The sequence below is a fragment of the Oreochromis aureus genome, linkage group 7, assembly GCF_013358895.1.
Source record: "Oreochromis aureus strain Israel breed Guangdong linkage group 7, ZZ_aureus, whole genome shotgun sequence".
Classification (NCBI taxonomy): Eukaryota; Metazoa; Chordata; class Actinopteri; order Cichliformes; family Cichlidae; genus Oreochromis; species Oreochromis aureus.
Window position 1 is genome coordinate 8,734,224 of NC_052948.1, and position 12,198 is coordinate 8,746,421.

Below are 12,198 nucleotides of genomic sequence, written 5' to 3' on the forward strand. Positions count from 1 at the left end.
CGTTCTCAGCAAACAGTCAAGTGTCTGGCAGCTGATGAACTGTCAATGAATCATAGCAGTATGTATGTACACCTGATAGCATTGTCTGTCAAGTCTGACAGAAAATTCCATCAACTGACTGATGCATGCAGAAGGAATGGCATTAAATCCTCCTGTAGTTTCTGGATATTAACAAAAAATGTTGCAGTTTTAAAAACTCAAGTTTCCTGACAACTGCTAGCATGACCTACATTTATAGGCTGTATGACTACAGAGCAGTAAAACCATAGAAGTTAAACAAGCCCGGTAAAACTCTGAAGCCAAAGACCTCCCTTGAAATCTACAGGGACTGGCCATAGGCCAGGCTGTCCAGGAAATTCAGCCCATTGTTTTAGTGCAGTGTGAGCTCTTGACTGCATGTATGCAATAGCAAAAATGTTCCAGTAACTGACATCACTTGAACAAAAACATAACTGACCAAAAAGCCTTAACGGGTGATATCTTGGATGTTTGAGATTTGCGTAATGTCTGAGGGAAACAAATTGATAAACTGAGGGGAAAAAAAATGTGAGGAGCAACAATAAGGAGTAAGGAAGGACAATAAATCTGGAATCACTGAAAGGAAACAGCAGTGACAGAAGATGGAAGAATTAAGGTTCCACCAACTGAAACTGCAACTGGACCTAATGACCTACTTTCCAGAGGATTTATCCATTTATCCAACTGGACAGTAATTTTCCCTCTCTGTCGAAACAGTCATGCAAAACATCAACAGCAGTATTCACAGCCTCAGAGCAACACCCAAACCTCCACCCGCCCAAATATGAAACTTCCGTATGAATACAAGCATTTGCATTGTAGGTACAGAACCACTCCTCTCTAACACCATGGTACAGGCTTAGTAGCCTATGCCTCTGAAGGAGTGATCACCATTCCAGTCCAGAGAAAACACTAAGTGCCAATTCACAACAAGTTGTCTCAAAACATCCTATATTGTAGGGTAAAGATCCTACAATAATAAAAGGAAAACCCCTAGGCAACCCCTTATGACCAAGCACTTGGTGACAGTGGGGAGGGAAAACTCCTTTTTAACAGGAAGAACCCTTTAGCAGAACCAGGCTCAGGGATGGGGCAGCCATCTACTACGACCAGTTGGGGGTGAGAGGAAAGAATAGAGCATAGAGAGACCAAACTAAAAACACAGTATGAGATCAGCAGCAGCCTATGGCTATAGGAACATCACTAGGAGGGGGGAGGAGTTTAAGGTCATCTGATCAAGCCCTACAACGTCCAGACTGTACTGAGGTACGTTTTGTTTTGTTTATGCAGCACTCTCTCCATGTACATTATATTTAACTTACTTTGTTTTTACTGAAGGCCATCATTTATCATTTAACTTTTTCTTTTTTTTTTCTTTTTAAATAATGTAAAAAAGGTTGGGATTAGTAGGTGGTGGACAGGTAAAGGCCATTACATGCTATGTACGAATGGAATAAAGACACAAAGCCAAAGCCTAATATTGCCTTCAAAAGGGCCACATGAAACTAGGCAAAAACAAGGTCCAGTCTGGAGCCAGCATGCTACAAGCCTGCCACAACTGTGCACAGTAATTTGAGAGCAGTTTGGGTGGGGTGCAATCTTTTAAGAACAGAATAGTTTGCAGTTAAGATCAAATTCAACTTGCTTGAAATCCCCCTAGCTAACTTTATACACACACAAAATTGAAAATCCCCACTCTAGCATGTCCTGCTACACCCCAAATTGTGTCCAGGTGAAGTGTCAAGCACTCCATCTCCACTGCATGCACTGTGTACAAAGCACTGCTTCCCCTTTCTGAAGTGTTTGGGTTTTGCCAGAATTTCTGCCAACACTGAGTGAAAGTCATCCTTTATGTCCTTGCTGAATTCAATTTTTGAATTCCCATTTTTGATTGTACAGCTGCCAAAGCTATATTCCGTTTGGTCCGCTATTATCCCTGAGTTGATTTCAGAGAGGTACAAGGTAACCAAGCTGATTCGACATGTCCTTCAGTTTGAGAATTATTTATCACAGGTTCCCACCAGAGAATTTGGTGGTACAAGACCCTCAGCAATAGGGCTGTGCAACATGGTCAGGGACATGAAGATCTTCCACATACTCCAGGCACACCTTTCCCTTGCTTTGTCAATGGAAGTTAAATGAAAAAGGGACGACAACACATCACACCCTCTTTTGACTGTTACTTCAAAGAGCTCTCTGGTCTGTGTCATGTCTTGCTCATACTGTCACTGGGAAAGTACCCAACTGTCTCCAGAAATCCTGTGCAGAGAGGTCAACTGAAAGGGTGTCAAAATAACTCTTTCATTTTTTAGTGACTTTGTGTCAATAGGAACTTTAAACAATGTATTTCTCCCCTTATATTTAGTTGCCTGTAGGATATATACAAATTAAATAGAATTCTTTGAACAGGCAATTAAATAAATATTCTTGGGTCAAAATTGGTGACTGACGAGATAAAGAAAACAGCAGCGATATCAGACAGAGACTGTCTAAACAGAAATAACCCATCAAGAAAAACTGAAAACAATGGAAAAACTAAAATGACCAACATAAACTATACTAAAATATCAATGTCTTCCAGAATAACCATTCCTAGTACGTTTAATTATTCTGGATGTAGTTACTGACCCTTTTATTCTACTTGTACCTAATCAGTTTTATCACAGTAATAGCACAACACAGCTCTTTCAATTTGATTACTGAATATGCACAAATGTATCTTCTGAGACTTATGGAAGAATAACACTATGTTGAGTGATGATTTTAGCTTAAAGGTGTTTGAAGCGATGTGAAGGCCAGTTAACTACAGTATCTCAAAAGCAGAGTGGAAAATGCTGCTTAGAGGCAAAGGCTGGCATAAATAACCTAACAGGCCTAAAAATAGACAAAGGAAAAAATGCTAACGATAATGCCGAGGATCGGCTCTTATCGGGTCTCTACTCTGACACTGACACTAAGGTTTAGATGGAGCCCTCTGGCTAAGATGTGACAAACAGCTGAAAGCCATGTTAAAAAGTGTCACCGCTAGCCATTTAGTTGCATTAAATGCAGTATCTGTGGAAATATTTGGTATTCTCTTGACAATGTAACATGACATCGAGGTCAAAGATCACTGTGACTGCCACGCAAATTATAAGGGAATACAAACTAAACTCAAGCATGTAGTGCTTTAAAGGTATTTTTAAATTTGATACGTTTGATAGTATCACTTTGAAACCTATGGAATAAAGTTTTTGTTCAGAATGCCATTCAAAGAGTGAAAGTCCAACCATACAATTAAAAAAAACAACTGCAAAGTTAGTTATTTCCTCACCAGCTCCCTACAGGTTTAATAAAAAGCCATCCAAATATGTTCTTCCTGTGAAGAAATATTCTGCATGACCCTGACTGAATAAAGGTTAGAAATTACCATAGTGTTCTCAAAATCAAAATCAGTGACTCAAGCTAAAAAGGACATGACCTTTATACAGTAAGAGTGAGAAGGGAACCAGTATCACACCAAGTATTTCTGTTCTACTGTTGTTTGTAAAACTGGTACAACACATTTGTTCCTCTTGTCACCAGTCTTTGACCTCAGGCTGAGATAGGGTTTACCGCCTACCTTGTGCTTTTAGTGAGCAATCCCATTAATGCTTTCCTCAGTGACATTTCTATCCAAATTTGTCACAATTAGAAAATTAAACTCTTACAGTAAACCTGAAAACCTTGATTCATGAAGTGTGATGAGGTCTCTGTTAAAATACTTGGTGTAGCGTGTCACTTCCAGCGGATGCCATCGGCCAGCTGGACAGTGGGCTGCCATAGTTTATACAGGATGCCTGGAGTATTCTTACTCATGTTTCAATCTGTATTTGAGAGGAAGGAGGTGTGGAAGCAGCAACTGGAAGACCGAATAGTTGAAAATGCAATAGTGAGCCAAAAGGGGAGGTTCCTAAATTTATTCTTTTTTTTTGGTCCCTCCTCAACTTCCTCTCTGGGGTGACCTATTTATTCTTCAGACATGTGCAGTGTGAAACAACTGTGGGGGTTCATTAGTGGGTGAATAAAGGTGAACAAATAAAAATTCTCAGTCGATTATAGCACAGATTGCCTTATAGGTTGAATAAGCTAGGGCCATTTCATTAAAATTTCAAAGACAGTCTTCAGGCAAAGTCGCTGCATAACCTGCAGTTGCTCCCTCTGGTCAGAGTGAAATCAAACTACAGAAGAATTTAAGGTTTATTTACATCTACATAATCTCTAAAAAGTATATGCATTAAAAAAAAAGATTTACATGTTCATTTGTGTGTGTGTGTGTGTGTGTGTGTGTGTGTGTGTGTGTGTGTGTGTGTGTGTGTGTGTGTGTATAAAGAGCATTAAGGCATGGGACTACAAATGTGACTATTTCATTTTAATCATGTTAGAGATAAACTGAAGGTCCTACAAGGGGAAACCTGCCTGGCTCGTTTCACCAGCAAGCAGCCACAAGATACGCTATTGCTCATAGCTGACACGCCAAACTCTTAACAAATATGTTGCAAGCTTTATTGTGCATCAATGACTCAAGTATTAGCAGGTCGCCAATTAAATTAACTTCTTGGGTCTCTACTCCTTTCTTAAACAACTCATTCTTAAATCTCATTGTGATTGTTACATTAAATACATGCACTTCTAGTATCATTAAATGCCCCTTACACTGGACTAATGAAACTAGGGTAAGATAACATATCTAAATAAAATAATGTGTATAAACATATACCACCCAGTGTTACCATCTTTGTACATCTTGAAGGCATGATAACACCTGGATGACCGTGGGACTACATTAAAAACCTCTGACGTGTAAAGGGGATTTCAGCTTCTCACGTACAGCTGAAGTTTCTAGCTCTGAAACTTCTGAGGTGGCAGTGGAAGGAAAAAGCAAGGAGTGCCAAGTGAACAAAAACCTAACTAGAATTCAGTTACATTTATGGGTTTCACTACTAATGAAAGCAAGAGTATTGGGATAAAACCCAAAAGGTTGATTCTGTTCATTTGGACATAACATTTTCAGTGGGAGAAACATTTCGTCACCCATCCAAGTGACTTCTTCAGTCTCATATCGGGATAAAAGATTTATTTTTTTATGTTTTAGAAGCTGTTATCTTCGTTCTGTTTTTTGTTTCCATCCTTCCATTGCAGCAGTTCACTTTCACTCTTTTCTAAAACCCCCAACTGACTTCTCTCTTAGTAGGCTGTGGCAGATTTAGCTCAACTAAAGGCAGAATGACAGAAAGAGACTTTAACAAGAATAGTACAACTCAGCTGTTTGGAAAAGCTTTTCCTGCTCCCCTAATTTCCCAAAGGGTCGCCACAACGGATGGATCCGCAAATTTGGCTTGGGAAGTGACAGACCCACAACCCCCCCTCTTCGGAATAATTCAACATAAATTTACTGGGTAAGATGTTATGTTCACTCAAATTGCAGATGTGATACTAACTGAGAGCTCAAGACGAAAATAAAAATGTTACTATGAACAACCTTATTGGAAAGTTCAGGGGCTGCAAGAAGTCTGTCTTGAGGTCAAATTAAATTAAAAAAAAAAAAATCACCACTAAATGCAGTTTAAACCACAACTAAAAAGGTATCCCATCTTATACTGCACTAATACCCAAGTATTATACATAAGATATATGAGCTTTAGGAAAGTTAAATGTGAGCAAGTTGAAAGAGAATGGGAGGTGGACTGATGGTTCACAAGCAGGCCTTGGCAGGTCAGCCTGCAGTGCTGCACGCAGGAGATTCCTCAGTGAGGAATGTGACCCATTTTACATTCAGGCAAGCATTCAAAAAAGGAATGCACTGAGCATGCGTGAGATTGTGTGAGGGGGGGAGGGGAACTTGCCTGTAATCTTCACATTGTTCTGAAACCAGAGAGCATGTGTTACTGTGGTTCTCTCCGCAGCCATGTGAGTCCTACTGCTCTCATAGCAGGGTAAAGCATGACAGTGAGAGCAAACATTCATGTGGTGAATGAGGTTAAACTTTGCTCTGGGCTATATAGCTGCTATAACTGGACAGACAGCAGAACAAATTTTTTACAAGCCCAAAAAAAAAAAAAAAAAAAAAAAAAAAAAAAAAAGGTAAAAAATCCATTCAAAAGTAGGTCAAAGCTCAGATCTGTGACTAAGACTGCTGAATGTTTGTTAAAGTCAACTTAAATATTCCTGCTGTTGCCATTATTAGCTGAGTAGTAGTAGTAGTAATGGGATTTCTGAGATTTATAATCTTTTATGTAATTTTAGACACAGCTTCAAAAGGTCCCATAATCTGGGAGTAAAATGATGTTTCAAGAAGTTGCATTTTCTATATTTCTACACTAGATACCAGAAACTAGATTTAGATTTTCTAGCGGTATCCCCTTAAGAACAGTAAGTGTGGAAAATCATTATCATGACTACAACAATCCTGCACACATTTTGTCAAAAGATAATTTCCTGTGTTCAAAGAGGTTGTCATAAAGGAATAATCACTCATCAAAGAAGCACCGATATCACCAAATAACTTGCCAGTCTCTTAGAGTGAAGTCAAATCAGGAAATGGGAAGTTTTCTTTGGCTGATTTGATGAAAAATGTAGGGCTAAACAATCAGGAAATGCTAGCTATGCTTGGTTGAAAGGAAATGATAGTGGCTGCAGCTCAGGTAACAGGGTGAACGGAAATTGTTTTGACTCATACAAAAAAAATAATACCAAAAAAAAAAAAAGCGGGGGGAAATGAGGCAATATGTGTGTGTTACAAAGTACAATCGTTATATACAATCATTTTCATACCTGCAATTCACACCAAGCCACCTCCACAGTGGTCTCGGTGTCCAAGCCCTTGTAGACTGTCTTGAAAGAGCCACGTCCAATTTCTATGTCAAACTTCAGGAACCGTCCGTCAGGTGATGTGCCCACTGCTTTAGTTTCAGCCTCCTCGATGTCATCTTGTACTTTTTTCTCAGCTTCCCGTTGCTCCGCCTCTGCTCGGGCTCTGGCGTCCTTATCTGCCTCCTCTCCTTCCTCATGTTGTACCTTCACCTCAGTGCCGGTTTCAGGTTCGACTTGACTTGGCAATTCCGTTTCCAGGCTGGGTGTCGTGTGAGCTGCTACTACTGCCTCTCCATCACAGATGTCACGCACTCTAGCAGGCTCTTGCTGTGAAGGCACTACAGCCACCCTGGCTATTTCTATATCTTTTCCTTCTCCCTCTGTTCCACCATCCACAGACTTCTCATTTTGAGATAAACTTGGTTCAGCCTTGGGTGAGTGAGTACCAGCAGTCTTTTGCTGCTGGGGGACTGCTTCCTGTGGCTGAACCAGCTGAGGCGTAGGGATGGGGATCTTGCTGGGTAAAGGAAGGGCCAAAGCTGTGGCATTAGAATCACTGATGACACTGCGACGTAGAAAACGGTGTTCAGGGTTACATCGATCGCGCTCCATGGTGTGATGCCGGCGTCTCACTTCCACTGGCCGACCCTCACCAACCATTGAATCTGAACCAGAACTAGGGCCATTTCCACTTTTCTGAGGGGGAGCCAGGAACTTCACCATTTTGTCATCTGGCTTTTCCGACATCCCACCACCAACACTAAGAGTTAAGGAGGTACGATAACTGAAAAATTAAAATAAGGATATTTTCATGCTTGCCATTTTGGCTTATCTAAGCAATATCTAGCTGTGCTTCAAAAAGGAAAAAAAAGAAAGATTTACAATGTCTATCTCCAGCTCTCCCTTTTTATTGCTCAAAGACTATCTTTATAAATATATTTTGGGGACTGAAGGTGTAAGACAAGATGTGTTCTCTTACAAATGGAGAGGGACTGAACACTGCAGCAGAACACAAAGTGCTGATGTAGATATACAGGTCTCTTTAAGTCCACACCATCCATCCTGTAAGACACAGGGTGCAGCTTTGATCAAGCATAAGGAATCACTGGTGAGGAACAAACACACACAGCCTACAACAGGCACAGGCACTAAACTCCCCAGTCCAGGCAAAGGCGGGATGAGCTGACAGTCTCAATTTGTTCCAGTCCAGTATTACTGCAAGAGAAAATACAAAACAAAAGCTTCCTGACATGTTTTGAAAAGTAGCCAACATTATGTCAAATGTCAACAAGACTTGTGAAAATCTAGTCTAAGTCTTTGCAGACAGATTTGACAGTGTATACAGTTTAACAAAAGTTTAACAACACTGTTTTAGTGCTAAGTACAGCTTATAGACCAGAATCTAAGAATTAAAACATGACTTCATTTACAGTGTAATACACTTAACCACCAGATCATTTATGGTTTAGAAATAAGATCAACACTCTAAAAAGATTTTTGGTCTTACCCTAGCACATGTGACACATAGCAAATTTCCCTTTAAAGTGGTATTGTTCAGCTGTGCTCCATTAAAATAAAATTCAACTGACTAGTTAACTAAACACAAGCTATTATCTATAACTATCTCACAGCAAAACTAAGCATTTTAACTATATCACAAGGAACACGACAATGACATTTGATTCTGCACCTGAGATTTGTTACAGAATCCAAGCAATGTTTTCAATATAAGCGAAAAATATTATTAGCATTTTTAATGTCAATTAATATTGTCAGAAAGGCTAACGCAGTTTATAATACATTTCTTAAAGCCGCATAAAGCCATAAACATTTTTACTGTATCCGCAAAAGACAGGGGCCATCTAGCATTTTATGACAGCAGTGGCAGCTTGGCATTCCTCTCCTGCTTTAATCATGCAACCTTGCGTGGAAAATCTTGTTACTTATTCATCTTTATCCTGCCACGGCTGCAGCCATTACCAGACCAGGCAACCATAATGTCAGAACTAAACCGGATAACGTTGGCTGTAATAACATTCAGAAAAATAAAACAAACGGCTGCGCAAATTAACACAATACGAGTTGGAGTTAATTTAATCCTCTCTTGCACACACATCTGTCCTCGTCGCGTATCAAGCACATCAATTTGAAATAGCTACAGCGACTTTCTCGTTCAAAGCGAGGAGGAGGAGAGGCTCTTTGTTAGCGAGCTAACCAGTACGGCTAGCAAACAGCTAGTTAGCTGGCGCTGGCTAATCCTTACCAGAGAACCGATAACCGACGATGACCAATTTCCGCGTCACATCTTTAAATATATTCCCTTTTAATAATTTACAATTCCACATTACTGACACCACTCTCGTCGTTTTAACGCCCATGTAAGCGTTAAAAATAAGCTATAATTAGCAACTTTACCGTATTCGGGTCCCGTTTCCATCCCTGAGTGGTTAACATCACACCGGATGCGCTAGACCGGTGTAATCGGTTGAACAGCTACCAAAGCAATGACTGTTACCCATCTACTCAAAGCTAGCTAGGCGGGTCTTTCTTGTGGCCTAACGCGCTTAGACCCGCCTCCTGGCTGCTCCATTCAATTTAACGCCATCTGATAACATTAGCGCTCGTTTGTTGTTGTTATTACGCAGTTCGCAATTTTATTTTGTTTGTTTGTTTTAATTTGTTGGCCCAAGTCAAATATCCATAGCTGAGTGGTAGGCTATCTTACGTTATTTAAAAATTATTTCTGTTTGATAATGATAAGCTGAGTTTAACTCCTTAGCGCTTGTGAGTTTAATATTGCTAGCAGCTAGCAGGTTAGCTCGCCAAGCGCTAACGTTGAGCTGTGCCGGGTGGCAGAAAGCGACCTACCTCAATAAGACAAGTGACGGTCAGTGGCGTTTCAGCAGTCCTCACAGCGACGTCGTAGATGTAAAAACAGAATACAGGTAGATTACACGTGTAGCTAAGTGTCAGGTAGATACGTTCCCCAGTGTGAAAACCGAAGCTGCGATTATTGGGGTTTTCAAATAAGCAGCGCAGTTAGATAGAGAAACGGTTTCAGCACAAAGCGCCTGCGCCGGCGGAGAATGACCTCATAACCATAACACACACACACACACACACACACTCACAAACCGATCGCTTTGATAGGCTTTGATGCTGTCACATTTGCTTTTGATTTTACCAAGAAACTAAACGATATAAGCCTTAAAATCATACGAAATAAGCATATTCAAAATTAATTAATGATTTTAAATTAATAAAAAGACTTAAATATGGACGACTACACAGAGGGCCCCCCAATAAATGAGCCCATTTCTGAAAAGTTAAATTGAGGGAAGATAAAGCGGACTAATGTGCACCCTTGAATTTAATGAGCTGGATCATTTTACCGAAACGATTGAGCCAGCCCCCACGCTGTTTTATGTTATGGGTATTACGGTAAGAGAAACTAAGGTCTGGTTTCAAAATTAAAGTGATCTCCAAGTCAATCTACTCATTTAGTCCGTTATTAATGATATATAGAAATCATTCATTAAATCTAAAAAACAAAATACTATTAAAACAAATATATTCCAAATTTAAATAGAAAAACTAAAATTTGAAAAGTATATGCTGTTTTAACATAATAGTTTCACTTTAGATCCACAGTACACACCCTAACAGTGTTTACCACTCAGTGAATGACAAAAGTATCGTCCTTTGAAATTTGATTACCCACAGTTCTTGACTAGAGTTTTTTTTTTACCTGCATTCAGAACACCAGTATATAGAAAAAAGTTTTAGAAAAAGGAAACCAAGTTTGTATCATATTTAAATCAACAATGACAAATGGAAGTGTCAACATCCTTTAGGGTAAGATGCAATCAAAGTGCATTCTCATTTTGGTTTTCTTAAAAATGTTTAAATGTTTAATTCCAATTTTGAGCCACAGTACATACCATCTCATTATAATACAGTTAATATCAGGTCAGTCTGACTTTGGATTTCAAAATAATCACCCTGATGATGATTTCAGAATGCTGATCAAAGGAGACTTGCTGATTTCAATTTTCTATTATTTTCAAATCCAAAATCAGACTGAGTTGATATTGACTGAGTAACACTGCAGGGTGTAGCCCGTTGATCTGAAGTGAAACAGTCTGTGGAAACAGGACATTTCTTTTTAACAGCATTCTGATGTGAGATGAAAAAAAAAGCATACATGAACTATTTCAAATGGCTATTATTTTGACATCCAAAATCATACTGACGTGATATTGCCTGAGTAACACTGTGAGGGTGTATCCCGTTCAACTGGTCTGTGGAAATAGCAAGTTTCCTTATAATAGCATTTTAAATTCATACAAAGATAGCTCATATATGACATCTCTGAAGGCCTTTACTTTGAAATCCAAAATCAGACAGTCTTGACACTGACAGAGTTACACTGTGAGGGTGCATACTATTGATCTAAAGTGAAATTAGTCCAAACAAGTCTGTGGATTAAATCTTTTTTATACATGTATTTTAGAGATAAATATAGACTATCTTCTTGTCACATGTGTTACCTTAATCTTTTGGCAGTTTTAAACCCTTTTAGGAATTTTTTTCCCTCAGTTTTTTCAGCCTTGTAGACAGAATGACAGACTAATAATAACAATTATGATGCAAACCCTTCAGGAGATTATCTTTATTATTTTCACTCACCTTTGTTAAAATTGTGTTTTTGTCCATTTGTGCAACCATTTATTTGCTATAACAATGAAAATAAAATAAAAATAAAAAACAGTTAGAAATGAGTAATTAAGTATGATGCAATCTTTTATATTTTAGCTGTGATGTGTAACATAACTCAATGGATGTAAAATTATTACCTTGTCAAATATGTGAAATAAAATAGAAAAATTATTACAAACTTGAGCCATCATGACCAATTCTTCATCAGGCTTTAGGAAATATGTAAAAGAAAGTCACTGTGTTTTTTTTTCAAAATAATAGCCTTTTCATACACTCTAATGTAGTTTATCACATTTACAATTGTAAAATTAATAATTAATCAAAATAACACGGTGTTTATCGACAGTACTTGACCGTGAGGATGAGAACTCCTGTGGTGCTTGGATCTCTATAAATTGACGGCTCAAGAAGGTGTAATTGTTCAATTAACATATTATTTTATTTGAACATAAAAATCAATTGTAACACCCAAAGCATGTGTGGAGTGCAATATTTCTGTAAATGCTAGGGACAGAAAAATGGAAATTTCCATAGAAAGGCTCACAAAGGGACAATGGAGCAAAATATGTTTTAGTACACAGAAAAACATGACTTATCCTACACACTTTCAATACCCTAGTTGCTACTATA

At 38.7% G+C, this 12,198-nt stretch overlaps 1 protein-coding gene across 4 annotated transcripts in view; it reads right to left on the reverse strand.

The window, feature by feature from the left end:
• LOC116318303 (serine/threonine-protein kinase WNK1-like) overlaps positions 1–10,107 on the reverse strand; it is a 27,974-nt gene extending 17,867 nt beyond the window's left edge. For 2 of the 4 annotated variants that reach the window (XM_031737272.2, XM_039615663.1), the window contains exons 1-2: positions 9,265–9,397; positions 6,811–8,064 (exon numbers count right to left, since the gene is read on the reverse strand). In XM_031737272.2, coding sequence (XP_031593132.1) covers positions 6,811–7,596 — 786 coding nt within the window. In that variant the 5' untranslated portion in view covers positions 7,597–8,064; positions 9,265–9,397. Of the gene's footprint in view, positions 1–6,810; positions 8,065–9,264; positions 9,398–9,717 lie in introns of those variants that run through there. The other 2 variants (XM_031737270.2, XM_031737271.2) reach the window with 2 other exon arrangements.
• Between the last annotated feature and the right edge of the window lie 2,091 nt (positions 10,108–12,198).